Below are 16,741 nucleotides of genomic sequence, written 5' to 3'. Positions count from 1 at the left end.
GGCAATCATGAAAATACAGGTTTTAAGTAAGAATAGGTGGAAACAGAGCTTGGGAATTAGGATCTAACAAAAACAGCCTTTCTATTCAGTTGATTATTAATGATGCTTAAGCTTCTGAAGAGCGCTCCTTTTCTTCTGTACAAAGACAGTTACACAAACTGCATCAGCCCAGAATTGCCTGAAGGAGTGTACATCACAGCTTGACCATGCAAATGCTAGAGGTAGGAGTGCACCATGGATAAGCAGAGCTGTCTTTATTCCAGATAACTGATATTTTGAAAAATAAAATAAAATTGTGTAAGCTTTAGTGAAGTCGAAATAGAGTGGGCATTGGTAGAGAACTGTCAGTTTCCCTTCTCTCCTTTAAAAAGAAGACTGACCTTATTTCCAAACTGCCCAGTCAGATGCAACAGCATTGTTTTAGAATTAAGTTGTTATGACTTTTTCTCACTTTTATTAACTGGTTTTCACCTCAGTGCCATATATCTACTCATAAGCACTGAGATTTGTAACTGTGAATCATGGAGGAGAAATAAATCGATGCTGTAGTCTTTCTGTAATGCTGTAATCTGGCAGTTATACTTTTTTCCTGTGAGTGAGTCATCGTTTGCATAGATAGGCATTCTCTGAACTCAGAGAAGATTAACAAAAGTATCTTGGACAGTTCGAGTAGGCTCTAAAAGCCCTGCCAATTAACAATTTTTACCATTTTGGTGTATTGAAGTTCATAATTTATTTGAAATGCTTCCAGTAAAATCGTATTTATTAACTTCCTATTTTTTTTTTTAAAATCAGCTGTAGCTTTTTGCACTTGTTCTTTGTAAGGACATAATTGCAAGCCTATTAGATCATCTGCAGCTCTGGCCAGTACATTATTGTTCCTTACAGTACGTTCTTGAGTGTTTTCCAGGCTAGCTTTTAGCTGGGAATGACAGAAGACCCTTTAAGTACACTGTGTGGGAAAACAGACCCCTTGATTTCGTCTTTTTCTTCTGTTTTATTTATTTATTTATTTATTTGCTGACACTGCTAGCACTTCATCCTTGCTGTCAGTGATTTTCCTTGTTTGAGATGAATTTGCTCATATGAATAATTTTAGCTGTATCCCCTAGGAGAAGTCTGGAAAGCAAGCTCTTAATTCACAAGACAGCACAATCGGCTTACAGGTAGTTGTGTAGTCAGGGTTGTTTAATCAAATGGTTTTTGCATGGAAAGCTTTTCCTGGAAAGTCAATCTTTTTTGTTCCCAAACACATTTTTATGTTCTCCTCTAAAGTTATTCCAGTTTGCATATCTGGTATTCATTTTCTTGGAATAGTATAACTGGTCAACAAAATGTTTCTTCCTGTGAGAAAGATTTTGGGCATGCGTTTATATGTAACTGATATGTAACTGATTTTAAAGCTGAGCGTCGGGAAAATTTATTTTTCATGGACTGCCTAGATGATTGTAGCACTTAAAGTTAGTTTTAGTCTGAAAAAATTCTAAACAATTCCCATGAATATCTTCAGTATTACCAGAAAATAATTGTTCACTTAGTATTACCTAGTAATATTTTTTGCTGTAATACCTGGGGAAAGTGAATATAAACAGGACTTAATTTCAATCATTCTTGAATTTAAGAAAATACTACTTTGGGCTATAAACTCTTTTGGTATTATCTTCTTTCCTTTCATCTATGTCTCTGTTTAGAAAAGATGAGTCAAAGTAACTAGATAATAGCACAAAAGTGAGAAGCATAATACGTAATAAAAACATATTTATTTTCAATTAAAAACGATATTCTCAACCTGAAATCATTTAATTGCCTTGCCAGGAGAAATAAGTAAATAAGTAGAAGGGTAAAAATAGTATTTGAATCTCAACTGGAACTCATTTTGATGGGAATTATTCATCAGAAAGAAGCAGCTGGAGTAGTTGCTTGGCCTGAGAACACAAAGCCATTTTTTATTGCAAAGGATACTATATACATGCTGGGGAAGAACTCGAACAGCAATCACTTGTGTTAATAGAGGTGATAGGTTATCAGTCTGCTGAAAGAAGTGGGGAAAAACTATATACTTATTTGTCACTTTTCAACTTTGAAACTTATGGCTGACAAATCTTGCCTATTTTCTTGTATTCTATCTAGTTTCATTACTGAAAATTTGGAACCGTTTACCTTGTCTTTACTGTGCCCATAAGCAATAAGCAGTTTAAAATCAATCTACTGAGACTGGCCTTACTGTTGTGTGCAGATGCAGAGTTCATAAGCTATCAAAATTCTGGCATATTAAGTATCTGGTCATTCCAATATTACTTTTTAAAAATGCGTAGAACATTGTTACAGCTGTACTACCTAGAGTTGGTGATAAACTGAGGACTGAATCTTTTATGAAGATCTTAGTATAATAGCCAGTTATTTTAGCAGTACTCTTGGAAGCAAAATGGATAATAGTTTCATGTGTACTTAGGATTACCTGTGCTGTTGGATGGTTAGTCTAGGGATTTAAGTTGGTATGAACTGCAGCTACTTTCTGCAGGAAACTTTGGTAAGCATAGTTGATAATTCCACTAGAAAATACTGCTTTGATTTCCAGAAAAGTTATTTCTTAGTAACGCTCAGACCTTGTTATTGTTAGTGGAACTATGTTTTCTCCATTTTGACTACCACAGTCATGTAATGGCTTCACTGAGACCTCCTACTTTGAATTCACGGTGATACCTTGTGCTGACTTGTGTTGCATACAGCTGTGCATCAGGCAGATACATTAGTGCAGATACGAGTCCATCTGACTGTTTGCAACAGTGGGTAAGGGCAGACAATAGCGACGGACACCTAAGTGATGAATAGGAAGTTATGCATGCAGAGTACATTATCTCATTTCCCACAGTCTAATGCTTGGGTTCTAAGCCAGGTATTATGTATCTGACAGGCTTGATGAAACTTTTCTTCTCCATGGTCCCTCAGCACAAGCAGATATTTATCTCACAACATTATGCTCAGTTAAAATATACTGCTGGACGCTCAGAGCTATGAAAACCTTGGCAGATGGTGGAGTAGCCAATGTAAGGAAGTGTAATCAAAGGGAGAAAGAACTAAACAGTTCAAAGCAAAGCAAAATGAGAAAGGCAATAAATAAAGCAGGGAACGAAGCAATTAAAACTGTTCTGTACTTTTATCATAATAATGTTTATGTGATGACTAATCTTTAATCAGGAGACACTTAAAAATTTACGTTGGAAGGTAAAAGCTGCATTTAATTACCTTTGAAATTTAAGGCTGAATCTACTATTCATTTTTGTGTTTTGATATGTGTAGGCAGAGGAGCTTCACTGCATCCAGTAGAAGCAGATGGACACAAGTGTTTTAAAGGGCCCTGTTGTACAGTCGAGGTAGGAGAGAAGAGATGGCACTTGTTTTGATCTCCAGGCTGGCAGTGGAGCTATAATGCTGCAGAAGCTCCTAGAGAAAGGTGTGAGGCATGGTCTCCAAACACAGGACCAACTGGTATTCAACATGGTTGGAGGGGAAGGAAATGAGAAGCAGTAGGCAGATGAGTACATACAGAGAGGAGTGCTATAGTAGGTTGTTAAGGATGGGGAAAAAAAAAGCTTATTGAGAAAATTAGGAAGAAGGACCTAAGGAAAAAAAGTTACAATGATTAAGTTAAGATCATAAACAACTTATTGGAGAAAGCCTAAAATGCTTCATTCAAATTCATCAAATACTTTCTAACATTTCTGTTGCCTTACAGGATTTTAATTACTATAGAGATGTTGCTGATGAGATATACGATCATACTGTGAAGTACAAATTTGAATATAGGCCATGGATACTTGTTTGAATGGTTATAAAAATATATTTATGACATGAATTGAAATCCATAATGTATTTCAGGAATAGGGTTTAAAAGCTTTTCTTTCAATGCTTTAGATGCCTGTTTTAAATGTGCTAAAGTCTTTCTACAGAGACTTCCACATGGAGTCTGCAGATCTCTGTCAGGATGTTTTCCCAACACCAAGTCACAATTTTCTTTCAAAGTTGAATTCCATTATGATTAGTTACACCACTCTAAATAGTTCTGTTTACTTAATGTTTACAGTCCTTAAATATCTTCAGACCATTACTTGATCCTTGGTTGTTTCCTAGCTAAACAGAGCTTGTTTACTTCTCCCTTGACTTTTCAAAGTAGACCTGTTGTAATTGCTTTATCATTTATGTTGTTCAGTGACTTCCGAAAGTTTTCAATAAGGAAGTGTACAGTGCAATTACCAGATTTTATTTTAATTGCTATTTTATTCATTTTATTTTATTTTTTATTTTTTTATTTTTTGTGAGGTGGTACACCCATGAATGCTGTCTGAACTTCTTCCCTTTAGGCATGCAAGTGTGTTGAAGATTTACCTCTGATATTTACTCTGCTATTGTACCTACAATGTCTTTTGAGTTGATAATTGTCATACACCTCTCTTGCTCGATCTTTTTCCCCTTACAGATAAACTAACTTGAATTTCCCTGCAAAGTTCCTATTTCACTGATGATGTTGGTGTTGCTAATTTGCAGTGTCCTTTATAAAAGTTCTTTGACCTAAGAAATCTGTTCTGCTTTTCCCTTTAGAGCTATTTGTAAATTATTGTCTTGCTATCTAAATTCCAAATCTAAATTCTATCTGTGATTTTGTACTGTCCAGCCATCTGGTACCTAAGCATCATGGTATCTTGCTGATTGTAACTTCACCTTACAGGTTTTCAATGATTCGAGATTTATGAGCATTGCTACCATCCACAACAAACTGAGAGGGAGATTTTGTATATTCCGTGATGAAAAATAATAAATGACAATATAAACAGAGTGCTGTTGGAGTAGTGCTGTTTGACAACACTGATGAAACATTGTAGGTGGTATTCAGTTTAAGGCACCTACATTTAGTGTTTTTAGTGTGTGCAGAGCACTGGATATCTAAAATTCCCTTGTTATTCAATTTATTTATAACTACTATACCCCAGGAGGTATGATATTCTCATGCCATAGAGCATAGTCTCATGTCTTGCCTGCAGCTGCTCTTTCAAGATGGTGAATGTCTTCCAAATACATTGTGTGTTTGTCTTCTAGCACTCAGCAGGTGTTTAGGGGATATGAAAAGGCAGTAACTGCTTAAGTTTAGGCTGTTACTCATCAAAACTGAGTATCAAGTTCAGGGTTAGCTACGATACTTTTCATACCATTTATGTGTCTTCTGTGGAATTGATGAGAGAAAACCAAGAAAAGATTAATTCTATTTAGTGGCAAATTCTGTATTTTCACCCTATCAGGAAAGTGAATTTTCAGTCCTGAACAAGCTTGACCTAGTCAAATGAAAAGAGTACTTTCAGATTTCTTCATTACATAAAATACGAGCTATGACACAGCTGCTCTCAGAGTGTATGTATGTATGTCACATACACACTTCTGTGAAGTTGAGGAAGGAGGAATTTTTCTGACTTTAATGAAAAAAATAGGTCTCAGTGTGTAGGTTGTAGACTGATAATCCACAATGTATTTGACATTTAGAATATATGTTTTTAAATTGGAGTTTTGTGAGCGATATGCAAGTATGCAAGTAGGTTAATGTAAACGAACAGAAGGAGATTATGCAAATTGCCAGTGATAAAACAATACATTGCTACTTTTTGATAAGTGGAAAAAGAAGTATTTTGAATGCTGGTTGTCATAACTTATACAAACTTGCCCAAAGTACTGCTAGGTTAATAGAGAATCACATGTTGATTCGCTGTTTTGTATCTTATCTGTTACAGCTTCCCATTGAACAAATACAATGAACATGTACTTTATTTCTTCTGAACAGCATTACAAGGTCTAGCACTGAGTTAAATGTGCAGTTCTTGTAAGCTGAAAATTCTTGCCATCCTCCATTCATCTCTCAAATTTTGAAATTCAGTTCAGCCAGGAAATTATCTTCTGCTATTTCTTCTTCTATTCAGAAGGAGAAGAAAGGGAAATTGCATTTCAGAGATCTAAAATATGAAATAAAGTTTTATTTATATAGGACTACATCCTACAGGAAGTCACACAAACTTTTTGCTTTCTTTGGAGTAGGAATAAAAGGACAAACTTTTAAAAGGCATTTTGGCTTGTTGAGTTGTTTCAACTACCCAGGAGCCTTATAAGCTGTCTTGAAATGCTACACTATTTACAGCTAAAGTTGATTTTGCTAGAACTGCCTTAAGCACTAAAAGAGAATTGCTTGATAAAGAATCCATGTAGGACAGAGACCTAGAATTCTGTTTACTTCTATATTAAACATTACCAGCTGGCTCTTTGGGCATCTGCTCAAACATCTTTTGTGAAGAGGGCACAGAAAGTACTCTCTTGTATCTAACCAGTAAATAATTTTAGCTCTGTTTATTACTCCCAGGCAGCTCTAACTTATTTGAAGAAGAAATCAGGCATAAAAGTTGCCTTCCTTGTATTAAAAAGGTTCTATTAGCTCCTGCACACTAGTGTGGAAATTCCCCTATTAAATTTTGTACTGTTTTTTTAGACTGAAACTCATATAGAAATGGGATTATTCATTTTTTCAGATCAAACCAAGATCAGACTCTGGACAGCTAAAATGGAGTAGTCCTTTTGTGTGGGGTTTATCAAATACAATAATATTTCCGCTTAGAGTTGAAAGTTACTACCTATTGAAAGGCTTCAGCCAAATAAACTGAATTTTATAGCACAATTTCCCTTGTTTTATATATTTTCTCAAAAAACCTTTCTTCTAGCCCATTTTCTTCATTGGAATGACATGCTGTTAATGGAATTAAGTAGAATTCCCTGTTCTTCAGTAGCTTGTCTCTGTTTTAGGGTTCTTCTAAAGTACTGTTTAATTTTGCATAGATAACTTGCTATTTTTGTAGTATTTACTGAATCCGATCTACTAAGAAGTCTCAGGAATACATTTGGGATTCTGTCTACGTTCTCTTGTTCTTCAAATGCTGATTTCTAGTAAAGCATTCCTGAAATTCTCTTCTCATCTCATGAAATATTTAGTATTTCTTTTCTTTGTTCCAGTCATTCAAATTTTTTTTTTTTTTTTTTTTTTTTCCTACACATATAGCCTTCTGTTATGTACTTCTAAGTTCATAGCTAAGTGATTACTATTGAGAATGGAACTTCTATTATTATTGGAATTTTTATTATTATTTGGAGGTTGAACTAGATGATCTTTAAAGTTCCCTTCCAACCCAAACCATTCTATGACTGATTATTTAGAGATATTATAAAACGAGCTGCATAATGTATTAGAACATGCCTTGTTCATTAAAGCTTTTTTTCTGTAACTAGAAATAAGCCTTTAAAACTCCTGGCATCCCTCAACTACTTTTGTGGAAGGAAAAAAAAAAGGCGAAAAATGATGTCTACATATGTAGGTCAATTTGTTCTTTTTTTTTTTTTTTTCCCCTCTACAGAATGGTGAGTAAAACAATATGTTTGTTACATTCTCAAGCACAAATTCTAAAATAACTGATTTTCCTTATTGTCCAAAAAGATTCACTGAGTTAAAGTTTGGAGGCTGCAAACTTTAGATGCAGTACTGAAAATTTACGATAGCTGAAATTTAAATCTGGAAAGTAAGATTCTAATAGCAATTACTGAAATTTTTGTGATCTAACATGAGGAGTTGGGATAACAGTTCTTTAGTGGGATTTTTCCCCCCCCCCCCAAAATAGGTGTTACGAGAAATCACAAATCTTGGTTCCTTTTTTTTTTAGGGTTATCAAGGATCAGCAGGAACTCCAGGTATCCCAGGAACTCCAGGGGTTCAAGTAAGATCCTGTTTCATTTTCCACGCTACTCAGCACTGGTGTGGTATCATATTTAGCTCTGTGTGCAGGTTTGGATGCCACAATATAAGAAAGACATAAAAATATTAGAGTACCCAGTGGAGGGCTGGAGGGCATGCTATATGAGGAGTGGCTGAGGTCCCTTGGTGCGCTCAGCCCAGAGCACAGGAGCTGAGGGAGGCCTGATGGCAGCTTCCGCTCCTCACAGGGAGCCATGGGGGAAGCGCTGAGCTCTGCTCTGTGTGACAGCGACAGGGAACGGTATGGAGCTGCGTCAGGGGAGGGCAGCTGGGGGTGAGAGACAGGGCTGCACCAGAGGTGGTGGATATGGAACGGGCTGCACAGGGCTGTGGGCACAGCTCTGAGCTGCTGGAGTTCAAGGAGTGTTTGGACAGTGCTCTCAGACATCGGGTTTGAACTCTGGGTGAACCTGCGTGGAGCCAGGAGCTGGAATCAAGAATCCTTATGGGTCCCTTGCAGCTTGGGGTATGCTATAATTCCTGGAATTTGGAAATCTGACATAAATTATCATCTGATTGAGAGCAGAAAAGCTTTGCAGAGGCTTTAGGATATTCTGGGTTGATTTGCAGAGTCCAGTTATGTGACATTCAACAAGGCTAAGTGTCAAGTCCTAGGCTTGGGTCATAATAACCTTAAACAGCGAGACAGGCTTAGGGAAGAGTGTCTGGAAATTTGCCTGGAAGGAAAGGATGTGGGCAGTCTGGAGGTTGACAGCTGACTGAACATGAGCCAGCAGTGTGCCCAGGTGTCCAAGAAGGCCAATGGCATCGTGTCCTGTATCAACACAGCGCTGGTGAGACAGCACCTCAAATATTAAGTTCAGTTTTGAGCCCCTCGCTGTAAGAAGTATCTTAGTTGCTCAAATATATGCAGAGAAGAGAAATGAAGCTAGTAAGGGGATTAGAAAATGAATAGTGAGAAGTTGAGGGAATTGAGGTTGGAGAAGAGGAGTCTGAGGTGAGACCTCATTGCTCTCTACTGCTACCTGAAAACAAGTTCCCGTGAGGAGGGCATTAATCTCTTTTCTCAGCTGATGTGTGAGAGGACGAGAAAACAGTCACAAGTGGCACTAAGGGAGTTTTATCTTGGATATGAAGAATAATTTTTTTATGGAGAGGGTGTCAAACATTGAAAGGGGTTATCCAGGAAAGTGGTGGAGTCACCATTCCTGGAGGTATTTAAGAGACGTGGCAGTAAGGGATATGGTTTATTTTTAAGACAAGGTAGGTCAGTTTTTGAATGGCCTTGGTCATCTTGAAGTTATTTTCCTTCGTATGAGTCATAGAATCTAGGTGTTTCTGTGGTTCTGTGATTCTAAACGCTACCTACTCTCTCTCAGTATTCACTATTTCTCATTGAGAGCTGAGGTGCGAAGAATAAAAAAGGCTCCAGGGATAGCATGAATTCAGGGACAATGCTTGGATGAATTGCATTGCGACTCACATAGTCGTGGAGTTTGTTAGTAGGTTGTCAGTTAGATCACAGATGTAATCACAGCTAGTCAAGGCCTGTAGGAGAAGGCCTCACCTGGGGCTTGGATATTTTCATTCTGATATAGAAGCCAAACAGTAGTTCCTTTTGTTTTAATTTACACTGATAACAGTGATCTTGAGTCATGTCATGGCAATTGATTGGTTCTAGATGGCCCTGCTTGAGCTGGGAGGTTGGACCAGGTGACTTGTGGAGGTCCTAACCTCAACTATTCTGTAATTAGCCACTAATCACATGTCTAAACAAAGATTTCAGATTAAGTCCAAAATGATTGTAAAGAATTCTTTCTCTTCTTCATAATATTTAATTTAGGAGCATTTACTGGGACAGTTATTGCAAACCAGTGCTGTATTTTACACATAACATGATCCGGTCTTGCTGAATAGTTGAATTAAATATCTGAGAGCATGTCGGGACCAAGAGCCACACCACACCACAGCGTATGTGAAGACTGTCTGATGTATATTTGAAAGGAAGGCACATCAGTGCAATCTGTGTGACAATCCTTTTTGCTTGGAGTGCTCCTCAGTTATAGCAAATAACAGTTTTGATTTTCCCAAGTCATGGATTATGAGCGTGCCGAATTCTCACGTTAGATATGTTTCATGATTATTTTTGCTTTAGTGTATAGTTACCAAAATGCTGTGATCAGATAATTCATGGGTTACATTGCATTGCATATCTGGGTCTCATTCTGTGTCGTAGCACTGTGTCTTAATATTTCAGCTGTTATTTTTTTCCCTCTCTTAGGGACCACGTGGCTTACCAGGTATCAAGGGAGAACCAGGAAAGGATGGAACAAAGGTGAAAACAATCAAACAAAAAAATGCAATTAAAAGAATTCTTATTCTCACATCATTTTGATCGTACAATGAATAATAACCAGTATTTTCACAAGAATCCTCTGTGAAATTCTGAATCTGGTCACCTTTCTTCAGTATATGTAGACATTAGCGCTGCCAGTAATCCCTTTATTGCTCTGAACAATTTACAGTTAGAAAACATATGTACATTTAATTGACTGGTAGTTTGATACAGATGTGTCAAAGTGGTTTCTTTCCACCTCGTCACCTTTTTGCTCTGTAAGTGATCATCGAGATGAGCTAGGGAAGGATGTTTGGACAACACTTTTTTTTGTCAGAAAACACAGGCTTTTAAATTAAAACCAAAAAATTAAATTAAAACCAAAGGTTTCTTTGGAAAAATTCTAGCTGAGGTCTAGCAGGCACCTTGTTGGTGTTGACAGATGTGCAAGCTTAAATATAAGACCTTTCTAATAATCAATATAAACTTGAGTCTGGATCTCCTGTATGCAGAACAATTAAACCAGTCTGCGGCTGTTGCTGTTGGCAAGTCTGTTTGAATATTTGTGTCCACCCTTCTGTCATATGTTTGCCCTGTAAGAAATAGGTTTAGAAAAGTTATGTTTGTTGAGATACAAGCTTATTTTCTTTCTTGTGTAATAAAATTTCAGCACCTCCTTTTTTTTTTTTTTGTTTGTTTGTTTGTTTTTTTAAATGAAAGTTCATTTTCAAAACAGATTTTACTATAAAATTTTCTTCTGAAGTTCCCAATCCTAATAGCAGGTCCATACATTCATTACGGTTTGGTAGAACCCTATAATGTATTATGTGAAATGAAAAATGTGCCTATATATTCTATTGCTGTAGTGGTCTTATGTCTAATTGATCAGATAGTATCAGGCCATGTGCTGAAAGTGAGATACTGGTGACGAAAAATGCTGTTCTCCTGGCAGTGTAAAGTTGTCACAGATAGAATGTTTCCTAATGCTCAGTCCAGCCCTGTTTAAATTATGCCAAGAAACAGGGCTTCCACCACTGTTTTAGAGAACTTCTTCCACAATAAAGTAAGTCTTGCCATTAGAAACTTTTTCCTAATGATTAAGCCCAAATGTTCATCTCTTAATTTCATCCTCTTACTTATGAAGTTTCTACAGCAACTAATTTAAAACTGTTTCCATTGCCAAGTCTTTCAGTTTACCCTTAATTGAATCACCACTTCTGAGCAGAAATTAGGGTTCCATTCCTTTACAACAGCAAGCAATGGATGCATAAAAGGTTTATTTTATGAGTTTTGAATATTTTTTTCAACTGTTTTCCATTTCTATTGCTCGTTTTCCATACTTATTTGTTGAGAGATACTTTGATTGTATTAACTCACAAGCTTTCTTTCCCACAGTTGTGTTCCTGTCTTGTGGCATGTGTGACAGACCACTAGAAGTCTCCTTAGGCATGGATTATTTTGATAAATACCGCTCAGACGTGCTATCATTTGTATTTAATCTTAGAATTTAAAAATATATATAAAATAACTTCCTGGGCATAATTTATTATTCCTCTCATGGCTGAAATATATTATACAAATTGAAATATATCACTCTTTTTTTATTTAGAAATTAATAAAAAGATCCGAGAAACTATCTGGTGATTTCTATTGGGAATGAAGTAGGGCCAGTCTACTGAGACTTTTTATAGCTTCGGGTCAGCAGGTGCCTAGTTATAATTTAACCTCTTGTTGTAATACCTCAAGGAAACTTGCAGTCTGATAAATATCCTCAGTACCAATAGCAAAAGTTCTGAAATTCCTGATTGTCGGCTGCGAGGACAAGAGAAAGAACTGTTGTTCTGGCTTTTGTTCTCAATTACCAACTGCTTTAATTGAATGTTTCTTTAATTGAAATCAGAACTCATTTGTCAAAGTGCCAAATTTTTATCAATTTAATTCTGTTTTATTTTGTTTATTTAAAAAAAAAAAATACTTAATGCCTTATTATTGAATTTATTGCTCATCCAGAATAAGCTTGTAGGAAATTTTATGAGATCAGTAGGTTTTTGATATTATCAATGAAAGAATGGGACAGAACCATCCCAGATTAAGGAACTTTCCTTACTCTTTGGGAATTAGGAGTGAGTGGAAGAGTTGTCACAGTTACTACAGAGGTTTTCAAAGCTTTTTTCAAAACTTTTTAAAAGTTGCTGTTTTGGAACCTCAGTAAACCTTATTGGGAGATTACAGTAAAATGTTCAAAACATTTTAGTGGTTACTTTTTATTTTCTGCATTAAATCGTGTTTAAATATTAATGAACACACATCAGTCAGCATACCAATATTCTGTGGTTGATACAGTAATATGTAACATCTTTAAACTGTTGACCAGTTAGATTATGGGTGTTATTAAATATTAATTATTTTAGATATAAGGATTTGAAATATGTTTGCTTTTTTAGGGTGACCGTGGACTGCCTGGTTTTCCTGGATTACATGGGATGCCAGCACCAAAGGTTGAAAATAAAAACTTGTTACAATATTCCTATGTCTCAGCCTACTCTATATAGCTTTTTAAAAAAATAAGTGCTCATATGCACTACTGATGCAGTTGATGAAATAAACAGATCTGATGTTGAAGTTGAAGGGTAATACATGCTGTAGGCCTTGATTACAGGCCAGTTTTCATTGCCTGATTATCAAGCATTAACAAGCAATGAAAACTACCTGTGGGGTTTTCTTTTCCATTTTTGTTCTGTTCTGTGGAATTTTATGTGAATTACTCTGAACTTCAGTTTTAAAGTACTTAGTACTCGTCTACATCCAAGTAATGTGTCAGGAACTGAAAAATAATCATAGAATTTTCTAGAAGTTATTCAATTTAAGTGACAGTATTTTGATGGATAGGTTCAGTGTAACCAGAATAAGTTTTTCAAATGTATGTTTTCCATAACATCATCAAACATATCCTCTATATCATCAAACATATCCTCTATGTTAGTATGCAACTGGATTGACTTCTTAGTTTTTCCAAATCTGTTTTTTCAACCTTTCAGATGAGGTTTTCATTAAAGTACAGCACTTCATGGAGATCTGAATTTTCACTGAAGTACCAACCTGTAGAAAGTAACCAGAAAGTCAAAGCGCCTTATGCTCAGTTTCCACTGAAATGAAAAGCAATAAGCCTTTGAGTTGTGACTTGTAGAGTGCCTCACCAGTGGTCAGTCTCAGCTTCTTTCCTAGGAAGGCTTGGAAAATTCAAGATTTGGTTTTACTTTCCTGATAGTTTTCTTCCTTTATTTTTTCTTTTCGATCAAGTGGAACACTTTGCCTGCTTCCTTTTACGTCATCTACTCGCTATGTTACTTTGTGTGTATATACATACTTGTGTATGTATCTACTTCTATTTCTAAAGTCAACTTAATCACACGTTTTGTCTAGGGAGAAAGGGGCCCTAAAGGAGACCAAGGACTGCCAGGGATATATGGAAAAAAGGCAAGTAAAATTATAAAATAATGTTACTGAGACATGTGGTGGGGCTGTTTGTCACGTTTTTTCCCCACTTCTGTGCAGCATTTTTACTCTGTCTTAAAGATGCCTCTCAGCAGCACTGCCATTTTGGCTGCTGGGCCCAGCTGTGCACTGCAGTGGGGCCATTGGAGCTGGCTGTATGTGGCATGGGGCAGCCTGCTGCCAGCACCTGGGCACCTGCACCCAATACAATATCATTTATATTTTATGAGAGCTGTAGTTACAGAGGTTTAAATCTGCACTCCTAGTTCAGTCATCATTCCACTGAGGATATGCTCTTGTTTAATAACAATGGCCTTTGGATATCTTGATAACACTCTTCATCCTTTTGACAGTGTATTAATGTAACTCATTCTAATACAACACAAAATGCACATAAATATATTTTTACAAATGTATCTATGCCTTTATTAGGGTGTATATGTATTAATAATATTGCAAAACAGTCTGGACTTTTTAAAGCATATTTACACTTCTGAAATGGATCATAATTATTAATCAATTCGTGCCTATGTTAAGAAAAGAATAGACCTTCCACAATTTTTCAGAATAAGAAATAACATGTGAAAATGCTGTTTAAATAGGTTGGATTTGAAGCATTAGCATTTAGTATCATTTATTTTTGTTTTCTGCTTTTCTTAGGGATCAAAGGGAGAGAAAGGTGATACAGGGTTTCCAGGAATGCCTGGGCGATCCGTAAGTTCTACCCAGACAATATGATGTGTCTTTAACTTTTTTGTGTGTGTTGATTTACCTACTGATGACTGTTAACTGTTGCCACAGGGAGACCCTGGCAGAAGTGGGAAAGATGGATTGCCAGGAAGTCCTGGTTTCAAGGTATTTGCAAATATATACTCATGTATTGACAAGTCTTGACCTGTTTGTCTAAATATATTTGGTTTATTCTGTGGAGAAAAACTAGACATTAAAACAGTATTGGGAAATGTCAAGATTTACTGCAGTGACTGTGCATACTTCATTGATTTCAGTCAGTTTGTAAACAGGAGCAGTAGCTTTTATTGAGTGTATTAGTGATCATCAAATATTTGTTCATCTTTGCAACTTTTTTATTCTCTGCCAAGCATGGAGGTGGCACAACTACCCTGTGTGTTTGTATCATCCAGAACTGTCTTCATTATGAAAAAAATTTCACCCTTATTTGCATAAGAAAATGCATACCTGTATTTTATTTAGCTGACTTAACTACTAAGACCACTCATAAATTTGCAGTGTTACTTGCTGCTTTTGGGTACCCTGGGTGACCTGTGAGTGCCATTTTAGAAGGACACAGGTCTTCTCTAGGTGATATCTGCCAGTCTGATGTGAACTCTGGCTTCCCTGCAGCACCTCAGATAGCACCAGGGAGCTGAATCAAGCCCCTCATAACTGTCATGGCATCCTAGATCTTAGAAAAGCACATATACGTGTCTTAATGTGTAGTTAAAGAAGCAAGCCAGTTCAAATTTTTTACTTGTATACAACAATACAGTGCTGCTAGTCTAAAAATTGCCCAGCATATCTAAAATAACAGCCTTTTAAAAGTACCATGAAATTAAACTCCAATGTTATGTAAACTCCTACATTCATTTCATTTTGATCTTCCACGCCATTTCTACTTGCCTACGAATTTTCATTATTAGCATATATCTACAACAGCATACTTTGACACTTGCAACTGGCTCAGGCAAAGACAATTATACAGATATTCTTAAAACAGATAGTTAGATTTATGCCTGTGGACATAGCTATCTGTGTTCCCATTAAAGCCAGAGAAGGCTCATTCAGCTATGGGAGTGGAATCTGGAGAGCAATTCAGCTCAAAGAAGTAAGACTTGTAGACACCAGCTTAATGGACCACATAAAGCATCACATGTACATTTGAGATGTGTTAAAGTGTCCAAAGCATCATTAGGTGTTGAGTATTTAAAAAATGACCAAATGTGGGCAATGAAATTGATATCTTGGTGACTGACAGCTGAATCAAGACTGAATCTTGACAATTCTATATCTGTTGGCTACAATATGAGCTTATATGTCTTTCTTTCAAATGACTTCTCCTGTATTTTCCCTGCATATACACAGATATGTACAGATGTCCCTGATAATTTGGTGGAGAAGTCCCTTTTGTGGCTTTTCAGGAAATAGAACAACTAATTAGATATTCGATGTTTTCCTTTTAATTGATGTGGGCAGATAATAGCAACAGTTGTTGAGCAAAAAAATTTTAACTGCCATACATTTCAGCATCTTTTAGAGTGAAGTGTTATACTGATAAATCAGAAATTTGGAGAGTACATGATCTGGTTTCATGCTACTAAACAAAATGCAGATGATTCAATATATTAATGTGAAAATGTGTACATTTAAATTAGAAGACTTTTTCTTGTCTATTTTCTTAATGTGATTACCATAGTGCAAAAATATGACTCATTAGTTTTTATTCACTTTAAAATGTAATACTTATGCTGTATTAATTCAAACATTTTGTTAATTTGACTTCCACATCTGTTTGCTAAATGTTGTAAAACATTGCTTCATTCTGAATCCATAACCAAGCTGGGAGCAGTAACAGCAGTAAGGCTGTTTCTGAAGAAATGCTGAAGCTTTTCTGGTTTCTTACAATATTCATTTTGGGAAAGAAAATGGAAGAAAAAGTATGCCTCGAAACCCAGATGCTACTCAATGTGACTTCAATACCAGTTTTTGTAATTTATATCAGTTACTATATTGTTTTATGTATTTAATTGGTCTACTTTTGTTTCGTGTACTTTTGCAATTATTTTTCAAATTTTCAGAGTGTTTTGGAGATTGTACATATTTTGAGTAAGAGCATGAAGATTTAATTGTGTCTGCTACCGCTGTAGTTCTGAAGTGCTTTGAAACATTTTTCATGCAATCAGTTGTACTAACAATTAGACAAAAACAATTTATTAGAACTATATGACCTTGAACAAATAGTTGCTGTTCTGATTCAACTCTTCTCAAATTTCAAAAGGTGATCCTCACTTGTTTCTTTTTGCAAACTGTTTGACAACTGTCTGCTGGGCACAGAATGAGGGAATTCTGGACTGAGAACTCACTGTTTTTGTAACTGTTTT

General features: G+C 36.1%; 1 protein-coding gene across 1 annotated transcript in view; it reads left to right on the top strand.

Moving 5' to 3' along the window:
* Positions 1–16,741, top strand: part of COL21A1 (collagen type XXI alpha 1 chain) — an 89,138-nt gene that overhangs the window by 33,597 nt on the left and 38,800 nt on the right. Inside the window, exons 12-17 of the mRNA XM_052683057.1 lie at positions 7,743–7,796; positions 10,077–10,130; positions 12,575–12,628; positions 13,554–13,607; positions 14,286–14,339; positions 14,427–14,480. Of these exons, the coding sequence (XP_052539017.1) occupies positions 7,743–7,796; positions 10,077–10,130; positions 12,575–12,628; positions 13,554–13,607; positions 14,286–14,339; positions 14,427–14,480 (324 nt within the window). The remainder of the gene's footprint in view (positions 1–7,742; positions 7,797–10,076; positions 10,131–12,574; positions 12,629–13,553; positions 13,608–14,285; positions 14,340–14,426; positions 14,481–16,741) is intronic.

The sequence above is a fragment of the Tympanuchus pallidicinctus genome, unplaced genomic scaffold, assembly GCF_026119805.1.
Source record: "Tympanuchus pallidicinctus isolate F22 unplaced genomic scaffold, pur_lepc_1.0 scaffold1, whole genome shotgun sequence".
In the NCBI taxonomy this organism is placed as follows: domain Eukaryota; kingdom Metazoa; phylum Chordata; class Aves; order Galliformes; family Phasianidae; genus Tympanuchus; species Tympanuchus pallidicinctus.
Note: the sequence above shows the minus strand (reverse complement) of the source record. Positions and strands in the feature narration are given on the sequence as shown.